This window comes from Hemiscyllium ocellatum, chromosome 31, assembly GCF_020745735.1.
Source record: "Hemiscyllium ocellatum isolate sHemOce1 chromosome 31, sHemOce1.pat.X.cur, whole genome shotgun sequence".
Taxonomy (NCBI): Eukaryota; Metazoa; Chordata; class Chondrichthyes; order Orectolobiformes; family Hemiscylliidae; genus Hemiscyllium; species Hemiscyllium ocellatum.
The window spans coordinates 3,654,204-3,666,544 of record NC_083431.1 but is presented as its reverse complement, the minus strand read 5'-3'; the positions used below and the strand labels follow the sequence as shown (position 1 = coordinate 3,666,544).

The following is a 12,341-nucleotide window of genomic DNA, read 5'->3' as shown; positions in this document are numbered from 1 at the left end:
CTTCGTTTTGCTGACGTTGATGAGAAGATTGTTAAGCACTCAATCTCTTTTCTGTATTCTGTCTGATCGTTGTTTGAAATCCAACGTACAATGGTGTCGTGAGCAAACCTATAATTGAAGGTGAGGACAACAACGACTGGGGATCACAGCGAGTCACACAGCATTCATGGAGAGAGAGAGCGAGAGAGAGAGAGAGAGAGAGAGAGCTATTGTTTCCAGTCCAGATGGCTCTTCATCAGAGCTGGGGTGAAGAGTGGAAGGGACAGGACAGCCTTTCTGCTGTAGTTTAAGGGAGTAGTGGGTGTAGGGTGCTGGGGGAGAAAGATGTTGATAATTCAGATTAAGTGATTGGAATGTGAGAATGACAGGTCTGTCTAACTGCCAGACTGGAACAGTCTCACTGGGGTGGAGGGAGGGGAGAGGCGACACAGTGATAGAATGTAACAAGCTAAAGATAAGGGAAGCCATGAGAATTCTTTTACAATTTGAAGATGATAGCTGAAGTTGGTGTGGAATTCGGCCACGCAGTTGTGAATGTGTAAGGAGTACAGTAGGGAGTACACAGCCTCGTGGGGAACCATGGTGTGGATTATTGTGGAAGAGGAGTTGCTGCATTTCCTTCCTGATTGTGATCTGTGGGTCAGGAAATTGGGAATCTAGTTATGGAGGGAGGAGCAGAGATCAAAGTCCCAGTGTTTAGAGATGAGTTTGTTTGGAATTATGGTGTTGAATCAGAGCTGCAGAGTATAAGTAGGAGGCTGATGTGGGTATCCTTGTTGTCCAGATGCTCTGGGGATGAGTGTGGGGCCAGGGAGATGGCATCTATACTGGACCTGTTGCATGGGCACATTACAAAGGATCAAGACAATCTGAGAGACTGGGGTTAATGTGAGTCATGACCAACCTCTCTCAGTACTTCGTAATGACGGATGTCAGTTGCCAGGTGGTAGGCATTGAGGCACACCACGTGGGTTTTCTTTGGCACTGGGACGATGATGGTATTTGTGAACTTCAGGTTATAGGAAGGAGAGGTCAAAGCTGTCAGAAAATACGCCTCACAGGATGCCTACTATTCTGTTGGACTTTGCTTTTATTTCATAGAATCATTTCGTCCACAAGAGGCCTTTCAGCCCATCAAGACTGTACCATCAAATATATTCTACTATCTACACTAGGGCCCATAACCTTGAATGTGATCATACATGTGCTCATCCAACTAGTTTTTAAAAGATTTGAATTGCCCCACCTCAACTACCCCGCCAAACAGTGTATTCCAAACCCACACCATCCTCTGGGTGAAAAGGTTTTCCTCAAATATCTTCAAAACAACTGTGTAATTATGACCCCATGTTGTTGACCTTTCAACTAAGGCAAACAGCTGCTTTCTATTCATCCTGTTCACGCCCTTCAATCCTCTACATCTCTATCAGATGCCGCCTTGACCTCTGGCCAGCCTTATTATCAATTCATTTCCACTATCCTCAAGCAGAAACCATTTCCTTCTTTCCCAGGACCAGTGCAATTCCACATCTTCCTACAATTGCAAACATTTATAAGTCTTAAGAATAAACTCATTAGATTACCTACAGTGTGGAATTAGGCCCTTTGACCCAACAACTCCACACCGACCCTCCGAAGAGAAACCCACGCAGATCCTTTTCCATCATTATTTATAGATTCTCAGACAGCACTTTCCAAACCTATGACCATCTAGAAGGACAAGGGCAGCAGATACATGGGAACATGACCACTTCCGCGTCCTGTAGTAAAAAATGAGGTCTGCAGATGCTGGAGATCACAGCTGCAAATGTGTTGCTGGTCAAAGCACAGCAGGCCAGGCAGCATCTCAGACCTGGAAATATATTGCTGTTCTTTCACCGTCGCTGGGTCAAAATGTTGGAATTCCCTCCCTAAGGGCATTGCGGATCAATGGACTGCAGCGGTTCAAGAAGGCAGCTCACCCCAACCTTCTCAAGGGTCAACGAGGGATGGTCAATAAATGGCGGTCACCCAGCCAGTGATGCCCATATCCCAAATTTTAAAAAACAGGAAACAGAGGATTTCGATGAGCTCTAACGTGAAGTTTTGGATAATATTTATGGACAGTTTGGAGGGTGTTGGATGGAAACACAATACTGATGGAACCTCCTTGCCAACTCATGAGGGCAGAGGGTGGGGTCTTGACTGTCCAACACCAGGCGGTAGTTACTCTCTGGGCCGCCGGGTGGTGCTGCAGCCCTGTCTCCGGCTGCCTCTGTCCGCAGGGTTCCCTCTTGCCGCCCGTTACACTCTTCAGCCTTGGATGGTACTCCGGCCGCGGCGGCGGCGGCGTCAGGGGGAACCTCTTGCCTTACCCTCGGCTCCTCTTTGTTTGTGATGGCGGCGGTGCGGGGCCTGCGGGTCTGTTTGGAGCCTGGGCCCGGGGTCGGGGTCGGGGCCGGGGCCGAGGCCGAGGGCGCCGCCTCTGAGCGGGACGACGAGCCGATGGAGGTGGAGGAGGGAGAGATCGAGCCGGAGCCCGAGGCCGAGGCCGAGCGGCTGGACACCATCTCGGTGCGGCGCTCCCTGAAGGACCTGATCCCGGTGAGGAGGCGGCGGACAGGCCCGAGGCCCGGGGCCCGCTCCGGGCGGGAGATCACTCCCCAGGCCCCAGGCCCTGCGGGGGGAGGCGGGCAACACACACACTGTAACAGCGAGGGGCTGGGTACGACCCTGAGGGTCAGTGCTGGGGGGGTGCCGCACTGTCGGGGGGTCAGTGCTGGGGGGGGGTGCCGCACTGTCGGGGGGTCAGTGCTGGGGGGGGGTGCCGCACTGTCGGGGGGTCAGTGCTGGGGGGGTGCCGCACTGTCGGAGGGTCAGTGCTGAGGGGGTGCCGCACTGTCGGGGGGTCAGTGCTGGGGGGGGGTGCCGCACTGTCGGGGGGTCAGTGCTGGGGGGGTGCCGCACTGTCGGGGGGTCAGTGCTGAGGGGGGGTGCCGCACTGTCGGGGGGTCAGTGCTGAGGGGGTGCCGCACTGTCGGGGGGTCAGTGCTGGGGGGGGGTGCCGCACTGTCGGAGGGTCAGTGCTGGGGGGGGGTGCCGCACTGTCGGGGGGTCAGTGCTGGGGGGGTGCCGCTCTGTCGGGGGGTCAGTGCTGGGGGGGTGCCGCTCTGTCGGGGGGTCAGTGCTGGGGGGGTGCCGCTCTGTCGGGGGGTCAGTGCTGGGGGGGTGCCGCTCTGTCGGGGGGTCAGTGCTGGGGGGGTGCCGCTCTGTCGGTGCTGTGATTGTGGACGGTGTTCCTGCAGCAGTGTGTCTGTCTGTGTTCGGTGACTGGGAACCGCTGGTTCCTACATTGACCGGTCACTCCATCAGGGACACTCCATCAGGGTCACTCCATCAGGGTCACTCCATCAGGGTCACTCCATCAGGGACACTCCATCAGGGTCACTCCATCAGGGTCACTCCATCAGGGTCACTCCATGCCGCGACCTGCTGCCAGCCCGGGGGGGAGAGTCTGATTAACCGACACCGAGCACCAGTCCCAGGGGCACCCCGCACCCTCTCACCCTCATCGGTCCCTGCTCAAACAGCTGCTTCATTTAAAACTTTTCATCCTTTTCTAACCCATCCATGACTTTGTCCCTCACGTTCTCTGTAATTCCCTCAGCACCACACAGCTCCCAGATCTCTGCTCCTCCTGCTTCGGTGAACATCCTGAGTTTACTCACTCAATCGCTGCTTGCCATGCCCTCAATTCCCCCCACCCTGAGCTCTGGAACTCTGTCCTTAAATCCCTCAGCGTGTTATATTCTTCCTTTTAAGACGCTTCTTAAAACTAACTTTGTTGACCGAAGTTTTGACCTGATATCTCCTTGTGGCTCAATGTCACTCCTGTACTTTATAATGCTTTATAATGTGCAACTCCTTGTAACATTTTTGGTCCAATAACTGAACATAAATACATGTTGTTGCTGGGAATGAATTAAAGTCCTACACTCATCTGCCAAGCTGCAGGACCTCTTGGCCTTATTACATCCAGCAGCTTGTGGATTAATCCTTTTTACACCCATTGCCTAGTCATGTGTATCTAGACCCTGACTCCAAAATTCCAGCTTTCTTCCATAGTCCTAATCGTTCACTAACAGATGTATAAAGAAGTGGAAGCTGAGCCTGTATAATATGCACCTTTGTGTTTGTATGTCTGCTAACACTCCTTCCTGTTCTTTTTGTAGACATGGTGGTTTTGAAGTCGTTTAGCGCCCTTGCCTTCATTGCTCAGAACCTTGAGTAGATTCAGGCTAGATTCCCCTACAGTGTGGAAACAGGCCTGTTGGCCCAACCAGTCCACACCGACCCTCCGAAGAATAACCCACCCAGACCCATTTCCCCCTGACTAATGCACCTAACACTAAGGACAATTTAGCATGGCCAATTCACCTGACCTGCACATCTTTGGACTGTGGGAGGAAACCGGAGCACCCGGAGGAATCCCACGCAGACACGGGGAGAATGTGCAAACTCCACACACAGATAGTCACCCAAGGCTGCGAATCACACTTGGGACCCTGCTACTGTGAGGCAGCAGTGCAGAACTGAGCCGCCCTTCTGCCCCCATGGGGCACTGGTGGCACGGTGGCTCAGTGGTTAGCACTGCTGCCTCACAGCGCCAGGTGCTTGGGTTCAGTTCCCGCCTCAGGTGACTGTCTGTGTGGAGTTTGCACATTCTCCCCGTGTCTGCGTGGGTTTCCTCCCACAGTCCAAAGATGTGCAGGTTAGGGTAGATTGGCCATGGGAAATTGCCCACAGTGTTAGGTGCATTAGTCAGGGGAAATGTAGGGATCTGGGTGGGTTGATATGGACTGATTGTGCCGAAGGGCCTGTTTCCACACTGTAGAGGAATCTAATCTAATCTTGATGAGTATAGGAGCCCCTTCAGGAACTGTATCCCAGTGAGAGACAGCCCCTTCAGGAACTGTATCCCAGTGAGAGACAGCCCCATCAGGAACTGTATCCCAGTGAGAGACAGTCCCTTCGGGAACTGTATCCCAGTGAGAGACAACCCCTTCAAGAGTTGGGAAGTCATGTTGAGGTTATATAGGGCCTCTTCTGGAATACTGTGTGGGCTCCTGGTCACCCTGGTATAGGAAGGATATTTTAAGCTCGACAGGATTCCGAAAAGAATGTTGCTGGGAATGGAGAGGTTGAGACGTAATGAAAGGCTGGATGGGCTGGGATTTCCTTTTCACTGGAGGTTGAGGAGTGACATTATAGAGGTTTATAAAATCATGAGGGGTATGGATAAGGTGAATAGCATGTGTCTTTTCCCTAGAGTCGGAGGTTTCAAAACTAGGGGGCCGGTTTGTAAAGTGAGAGGAGAAAGATTTAAAAGGGCCGTGAGCAGCATTTTTTACACCGAGTGGTTTGTGTGTGGAATGAACTTCCAGAGGAAGTGATGGGTGCAGGTACAGGTACAATGTTTTAAAGACTTCTGGATAAGTTCATGAGTAAAAAATGTTTGGAGGGGTATGGGCCAGGCGCAGGCAGGTGGGACTAGTTTAATTGGGGATTATGGTCAGCATTGTTGGACTGGAGGGTCTGTTTCCGTGCCAGGTGACCGCTGCTTCTTGCCTGCGGAGTCTGACTTAATCCTCCAGGTTCTGCCGAGAAACAGACACAAGAGATGCCGGAAGCTTCATGTAACTGGGTCGAGTCAGAGAATTTGGAGCATTTTCTCCCATGAGGAGATATGCTAAATGTGAGGGGCGGCTGTATTCGGAGGCTGTGACCCCCATGGTGGACTGAATGATATGTAGCATTTACAGAAGGAGAAACAGTGATGATGTTTCAAGTCAAAACAACTTTACATTTGAACTCTTATTCTGGATTCCCAAAGAGGAGGTTGTCTCTGTGCAGTGTATATGTGGTCTGCTATCCAATTAGATTAGATTAGATTACGTACAGTGTGGAAACAGGCCCTTCGGCCCAACAAGTCCACACCGACCCGCCGAAGCGCAACCCACCCGTACCCCTACATTTACCCCTTACCTAATACTACGGGCAATTTAGCATGGCCAATTCACCTGACCCGCACATCTTTGGACTGTGGGAGGAAACCGGAGCACCCGGAGGAAACCCACACAGACACGGGGAGAACGTGCAAACTCCACACAGTCAGTCGCCTGAGTCGGGAATTGATCCCGGATCTCAGGCGCTGTGAGACAGCAATGCTAACCACTGTGCCACCGTGCCACCCACGGTTGGAGTCCAGTACTGCTTAGTGGTTCGGGCAGTATTGAGCAGCCTGTCCCAACCTCAGCTCTGGGGTCCATTTCCTGGGGTATTACTCAACACTCTAAAGTGGGTAGAGCTGGCTTTGTGTGACATCACTGTAGGCCCAACTAAGGCCTGTCCTAATATCTCATTGTGGCTTAGTGTCTAAGAATTTGAAAGGACACTTTCCTGTGAATACTTTGGGATTACTTTTTCAATGCGAGTTGTTGTTCAGGTTGACTTGGTGTTGAAAGTGATGGTCCCTGGACCTCAGCCCCCACAGCGCAATCCTGAGGCAAAGAAGTGGAAAAGCGAAATGACTTGTGTTTATGTAAAAGTGAAAGATGTTTATGTCTACACCTCCGGCTTTCCCAGGGTGGTTTCCACCCTGTGTTCTAATGCAAACATGCTCTTGTCACATAACAAGCAATAAATTTGTCACAGGAAAATTTACATCCAGCTGTAGACAGTACCAAAAGGACATGCGTGAACCAGACGGGTTTTACCAACACGTGGTGATAATCTCATGACCACAATCACTAGGACAGACGTCATGCTGCAGTTTCATTTCTAGAAGTTATAGGAGCAGAAGAAAGCCATTCATCCCTGCCGTTCTGGAGGATCATGGCCCATAAAGCTACCATTTGCATCTATCCTGTCAAGTCCCCTCAAAATTGTGTACATTAATTGGATTTAAATTCCACCAATTGCTGTAGTCAGGTTTGGCCTGTATCCTCAGCGCATTTTAGCCTGCACCTTTGGTTTTCTACTCCAGTGAATACACCACTTCCCACTGTCACCCCTCAAAGCGCTGCATGTTCACATCCTGTTCTAAAAAACATGATGGGCAAGATACAGAGTGTGCTGAAACTCCTAGTGAGAGACAGCCCCTTCAGGAACTGTATCCCAGTGAGAGACAGCCCCTTCAGGAACTGTATTCCAGTGAGAGACTGCCCCTTCAGGAACTGTATCCCAGTGAGAGACAGTTCCTTCAGGAGCTGTGTCCTGGTGAATCTGTGACACTGAGCCGGTGTGATTTGACAGTACAGGTTTTATGTTGGTGTTGGTTGTGACTGTAGGAGATTTAATCATTTTGTCCGTTGATCCCTTTGATCCAGGACACAAGCCGACGTTATGAGAACAAGGCTGGAACGTTCATTACTGGCATTGATGTTACCTCCAAGGTATGAATCATTTGCATCTCTGTCCAAATTTGGGATGTGGGTTAATAATCACCTGGAGGGTAAGGGGAGTTTATCCTTGTGAGTGAAAGGAGGAGTTGGTGCTAGGGTGATGGCGAGTTCTTAAAGTACTGGTTCAGTGCATGGGATCCTCTCGGTCCCAGGAGATGATCTTCGAGGAGATGTTGTGTGGTTGGGGCAAGTCGCACTGGTCTGGCTCGCTCTGATCAAACTGCTGTGGCAGCCTGCCCTGCCCTCGTTCTGTCCACTGAATGTAACTGATCCTCCATCCCACTGCTTTCAAAGCAAAAACAGAAATGCTTTCATTAAATTGGGGAATGAGTGTGTTGACAAATAAACTTGAAAAAGTATGAGATGGTGCATTTTGGAGGCAGGAATCAGTTGGGAAAGTTACTTCTTGTAGAATATTCCAGATTGTTAATTGTGTAAAGGTCTTTCAAGGACATTCTGATTTGACTTAGCTCACTGTTCCTCTTCAGGGAGTAGGATCTCCAGGACATTTCTGAACTTTCTGCATTAAATCACAGAATGCAAATTGTTCACTGAACCGTAGCTGAACTTTTAGGAAAAGTTTAATTTTTCATTGAAATGACAGCATAAGGTTGGAACAAACTGCACAGTGTGCCCCAGTCCAATAGCTTATCTCTGTGGAGTAACTAGCTGGGCGTGTGATCCAGTAATTTTAGAAGCTCTGCAAAACATTACCCATGAATTTTTGTCTTAAAGGAAATTTGTCTTTGACACAGGTATATTATGGTAGGAGTCAGATGGGGTAGAGTAACTATAGGATCTGAGTTACAGATTCCCACTAATTAAAACAACAATTCAACTTGTTAGACTATTTGGAAAATGCAAACAAACCTGATAATTTCTAGAACAACAGAATTGGAAAGGAGACATATTGGTTCAACCACATATAGAGTACTGTGGACAATTGTGGTCTCCATATTATTAAAAGGATATCAAGGCACTGGAGAAGGTATGAGAAGGATTCAGGAGGGTGATGCCAGGTCTGGTAAGTTATAACTAACAGGAATGCCTCAACAGGCCTGAGCTGCTTTTCTTTAGTAAGGACAAGGCTGATAGATCACCTGACCTGTGCAGTTGAGTATGAAAGGTTTTGAGAGGGCCAGTTTAAAGATCTTTCAACTTGTGCCCAAATTGGATTCCAAAGAGACATCTTTACCCAACCAGAGAGTGGGGTGAATGTGAATATTGCTCCATCAGGGAACATTTACCCTAAATCGTGTTAATTCAAGGGAAAGCTGGATAAGGGCCTGAGGGAGAAATGCTTTTGGGGTGAGATGGGAGAAGACTCTGAAGGACCACAAACGTAAGCAGAAAGTCTTGTTTCTGTGAAAAACTAAGCATTCAAATGAAATCCTGCATGTCATCCTTTACAGTGCAAAAGCCCAGCAAGCTATTACATTGCTTACACTGGCCTGAGTGAGTTGGTTCTGATTCTCTGAGATCATTGCCGAATTGGGAAGGCAGGTATTTATTCCAGGCCTGGCCTGCTGTATCCTGCTCCCTACGCGTCCTGTTTCTCCCCGGGCCCCCTCCATCCTAACTTTATTTGCTCATTTTAATTCCCCAGGAAGCAGTGGAAAGGAAGGAGCAGCGAGCAAGGAGATTCCATTTCCGGGCAGAGGTGAACGTCACACAACGGAAGGTGGTGCTGGACAAGGAGATCTTGAAGGAAGGTGACCATTTAATTTTTTTTGGCTTGGAACATTTCAGTAGACTGAATGAAGAAACTGTAGCTTTGAAGGCTTCATGAAATCAGTTTCCCAGTTGCTTGCTGGGCCCTGGAAACAGTGTTTAACCTTCATCCAACATCTAACTAGTTACTCAGTCTAATTAACTTTTACTAGTCAATGAGTTACCAAGTTGACAGAGGTAGCAATGCCAAGAATGCTCCATCATCTGTTACACTGTTTGTTATTTATTAAAGATTTCTTTAATACAGTTAGCTTTTTGTCAGTTATTTTACTGTGATTTCTCACTGAGATGCTTTGTTGATCTGATGAAAGTAAACTTCAGCAAATTACAGCTGAAGTTTGGAAATGTATAAATAAATAAACGAAAAGCTTAGAGAAGGCCCAATGAGAGTCACCAAAGGCCTTACAGCAGTAACAAGCTGATGCAATGAGAAAGCAAAGGTAGCCAGTTTCCAAGAACAAGACCGCAAAATCTAACTTTTTTTTATTTGTTCAAGGAATGTGGGTGCAGACAGGGCAGTATTTATCACCCACTCTGGATGGGAAGGTGGGGGTGAGCTGCCTTCCTGACCCGCTGCAGTCTGTGTGTTGTGGGTAGGCCCACAATGCCCTTAGGGAGGGAATTCCAGGATTTTGACCCAGCGACACTGAAGGAACAGTGAGATATTTCCAAGTCGGGATGGTGAGTGGCTTGGAGGGGAACTTGCAGCAAGTGGTGTTCCCATGTACCTGCTGCTCTTGTCCTTCTCGATGGTCATAGGTTTTGTACGTCTCATTGAAGGAGATTTGGTGAGTGATTGCAATGATAAACCCCAGAGTGTTGATAGTTAGGGATTCAGTGCCATTGAACATCGAAAGGGTGATGTTTACGTTCTCTCTTGTTGGCGATGGTCATTACCTGGCACTTGTGTGGTGTCAATATTACTTGCCACTCATCAGCACAAGCCCAAGACTTTCTACATGTGAACAGAGACCACTTCAGTATCTGACAAGTCATGAATGGTCTTCAACCTTATCTTTTGCACTGATGTGCTTGGCTCTTCTGTCCTTGCAAATGATTATTTGTGGACATTCCACCACCTGTTAGTTGTTTAACTGTCCATCACCATTCACAGCTGAATCTGGCAAGACGGCAGAGCTCTAACCTCACCTGTTGGATGTGACATCAGTTAGCCCTGTTCGGAGACAGCGGGCAAGATTTCACTCTGGATCCTGACTTGTCCGGTATAGATGCCAGCTGAGATCATGGTGTCAGTCTATCAGATAGCTCTCCCAATTTTGACAGAAACCCTCAGGTGTTTAAAAGGTGGACAGGGCTAGTTTGCCATTGTTTCCAGTTCCAGATTTTCCTTCCAGTTTCTTCCCTCTCTTTTTTGGCTTCACAGCAGTTTGACCCCACTGGGCTATTTCAGAAGGCACTGCAGAACATGGAACAATCCAGCGCAGAGCAGGCCCTCCGGCCCTCGGTGTTACACCAACCTGTGAACTAATCTAAGCCCATCCCCCTGCACTATCCCATCATCATCCATGTGCTTATCCAAGGATTGTTTAAATCTCCCTAACGTGGCTGAGTTAACTATATTGGCAGGTAGGGTCATTCCACACCCTTACTTGCCTCTGACTTCAATCTATCACCCCTCAATTTGTAGCTATGTCCCCTCGTACAAGCTGATGTCATCATCCTAGGAAAATATCTTTCACTGTCTACAGTGTCTACAATGATCTAATCCTCTGATCATTCTGTATGTCTATCAATCCCCTCTTAACCTTCTTTCCAATGAGAACAGACCCAAGTCTCTCAGCCTTTCCTCATAAGACCTTCCCTCCAGACCAGGCAACATCCTGGTAAATCTCCTCTGCACCTTTCCCAATGTTTCCACATCCTTCCTGTAATGGGGCGACCAGAACTGTACACAATATTCCAAGTGTGGTGTTTTGTATAGTTGCAGCATGACACCACGGCTCCGGAACTCAATGCCTCACTGATAAAACCTAACACACCTTAAGCCTTCTTAACAGCTCAAAGTTTGTGAGAAGATTTGTAGCTCGGGTGCTCGTTGTTGTGGTTCTGTTCGCCGAGCTGGGAGTTTTCTTTGCAAACGTTTCGTCCCCTTTCTAGGTGACATCTTCAGTGCTTGGGAGCCTCCTGTGAAGCGCTTCTGTGCTGATTCCTCCGGCATTTATAGTGGTTTGAATCTGCCGCTTCCGGTTGTCAGTTGCTGTCCGCTGCAGTGGCCGGTATATAGGGTCTAGGTCTGTTGATAGAATTTGTGGATGAGTGCCATGCCTCTAGGAATTCCCTGGCTGTTCTCTGTTTGGCTTGCCCTATAATAGTGGTGTTGTCCCAATCGAATTCATGTTGTTTGTCATCTGAGTGTATGGCTACTAGGGATAGCTGGTCGTGTCGTTTCGTGGCTAGTTGGTGTTCATGGATGCGGGTTGTTAGCTGTCTTCCTGTTTGTCCTATGTAGTGTTTTGTGCAGTCCTTGCATGGAATTTTGTACACTACGTTGGTTTTGCTCATGCTGGGTATCGGGTCCTTTGTCCTGGTGAGTTGATTGTCCTGCACTATCAACCTGGGTGGCAACTTTCAGGGATCTATGTACATGGACTCCAAGATCCCTCTGCACAACCACACTTCCAAGAATCTTTCCATTGACTCAGTATTCTGCCTTCCTATTATTCTTCCCAAAGTGAATCACCTCACATTTATCTGCATTGAATTCTATTTGCCACCTCTCAGCCGAATTCTGCAGTTTATCTAAATCCCCCTGCAACATTCATCCACACTGTCCACTACTCCACCAACAACCTCAACAATGTAATTGACTCCTGAATCATGTCTACACCAGACCAAGGAAGGATGGCAGATTTCCTTCTGTCAGGGACATTAGTAAACTGGATGAATGTTTCCAACAGTTGACCAGTGCTTTTATCATTAGACTAGCTTTAAATTCCAGGTTTATTAATTAATATTTCACAGTCCGAGCCCAGAGCATTAGCCTGTATCTTTAGATTGATGGTCTAGTGAAATTACCACCGAACTATTTCATTTCCTAAGAATCATAGGGAATTGAGAAAAACATTCCACAGTAACTGACATTTCTAATGTCTAAAATAAGATGTTAAAAGACATAAATTAATGATGTATATTTAATAATAATGTGTT

General features: G+C 48.3%; 1 protein-coding gene across 1 annotated transcript in view; it reads left to right on the top strand.

Annotated features, from left to right (window-relative positions):
• Window positions 1-2,310: 2,310 nt before the first annotated feature.
• The window catches only part of ncbp3 (nuclear cap binding subunit 3), a 31,701-nt gene continuing 21,670 nt past the window's right edge, over window positions 2,311-12,341 (top strand). The window contains exons 1-3 of the mRNA XM_060848271.1: window positions 2,311-2,583; window positions 7,368-7,433; window positions 9,049-9,154. Of these exons, the coding sequence (XP_060704254.1) occupies window positions 2,377-2,583; window positions 7,368-7,433; window positions 9,049-9,154 (379 nt within the window). The 5' untranslated portion in view covers window positions 2,311-2,376. The remainder of the gene's footprint in view (window positions 2,584-7,367; window positions 7,434-9,048; window positions 9,155-12,341) is intronic.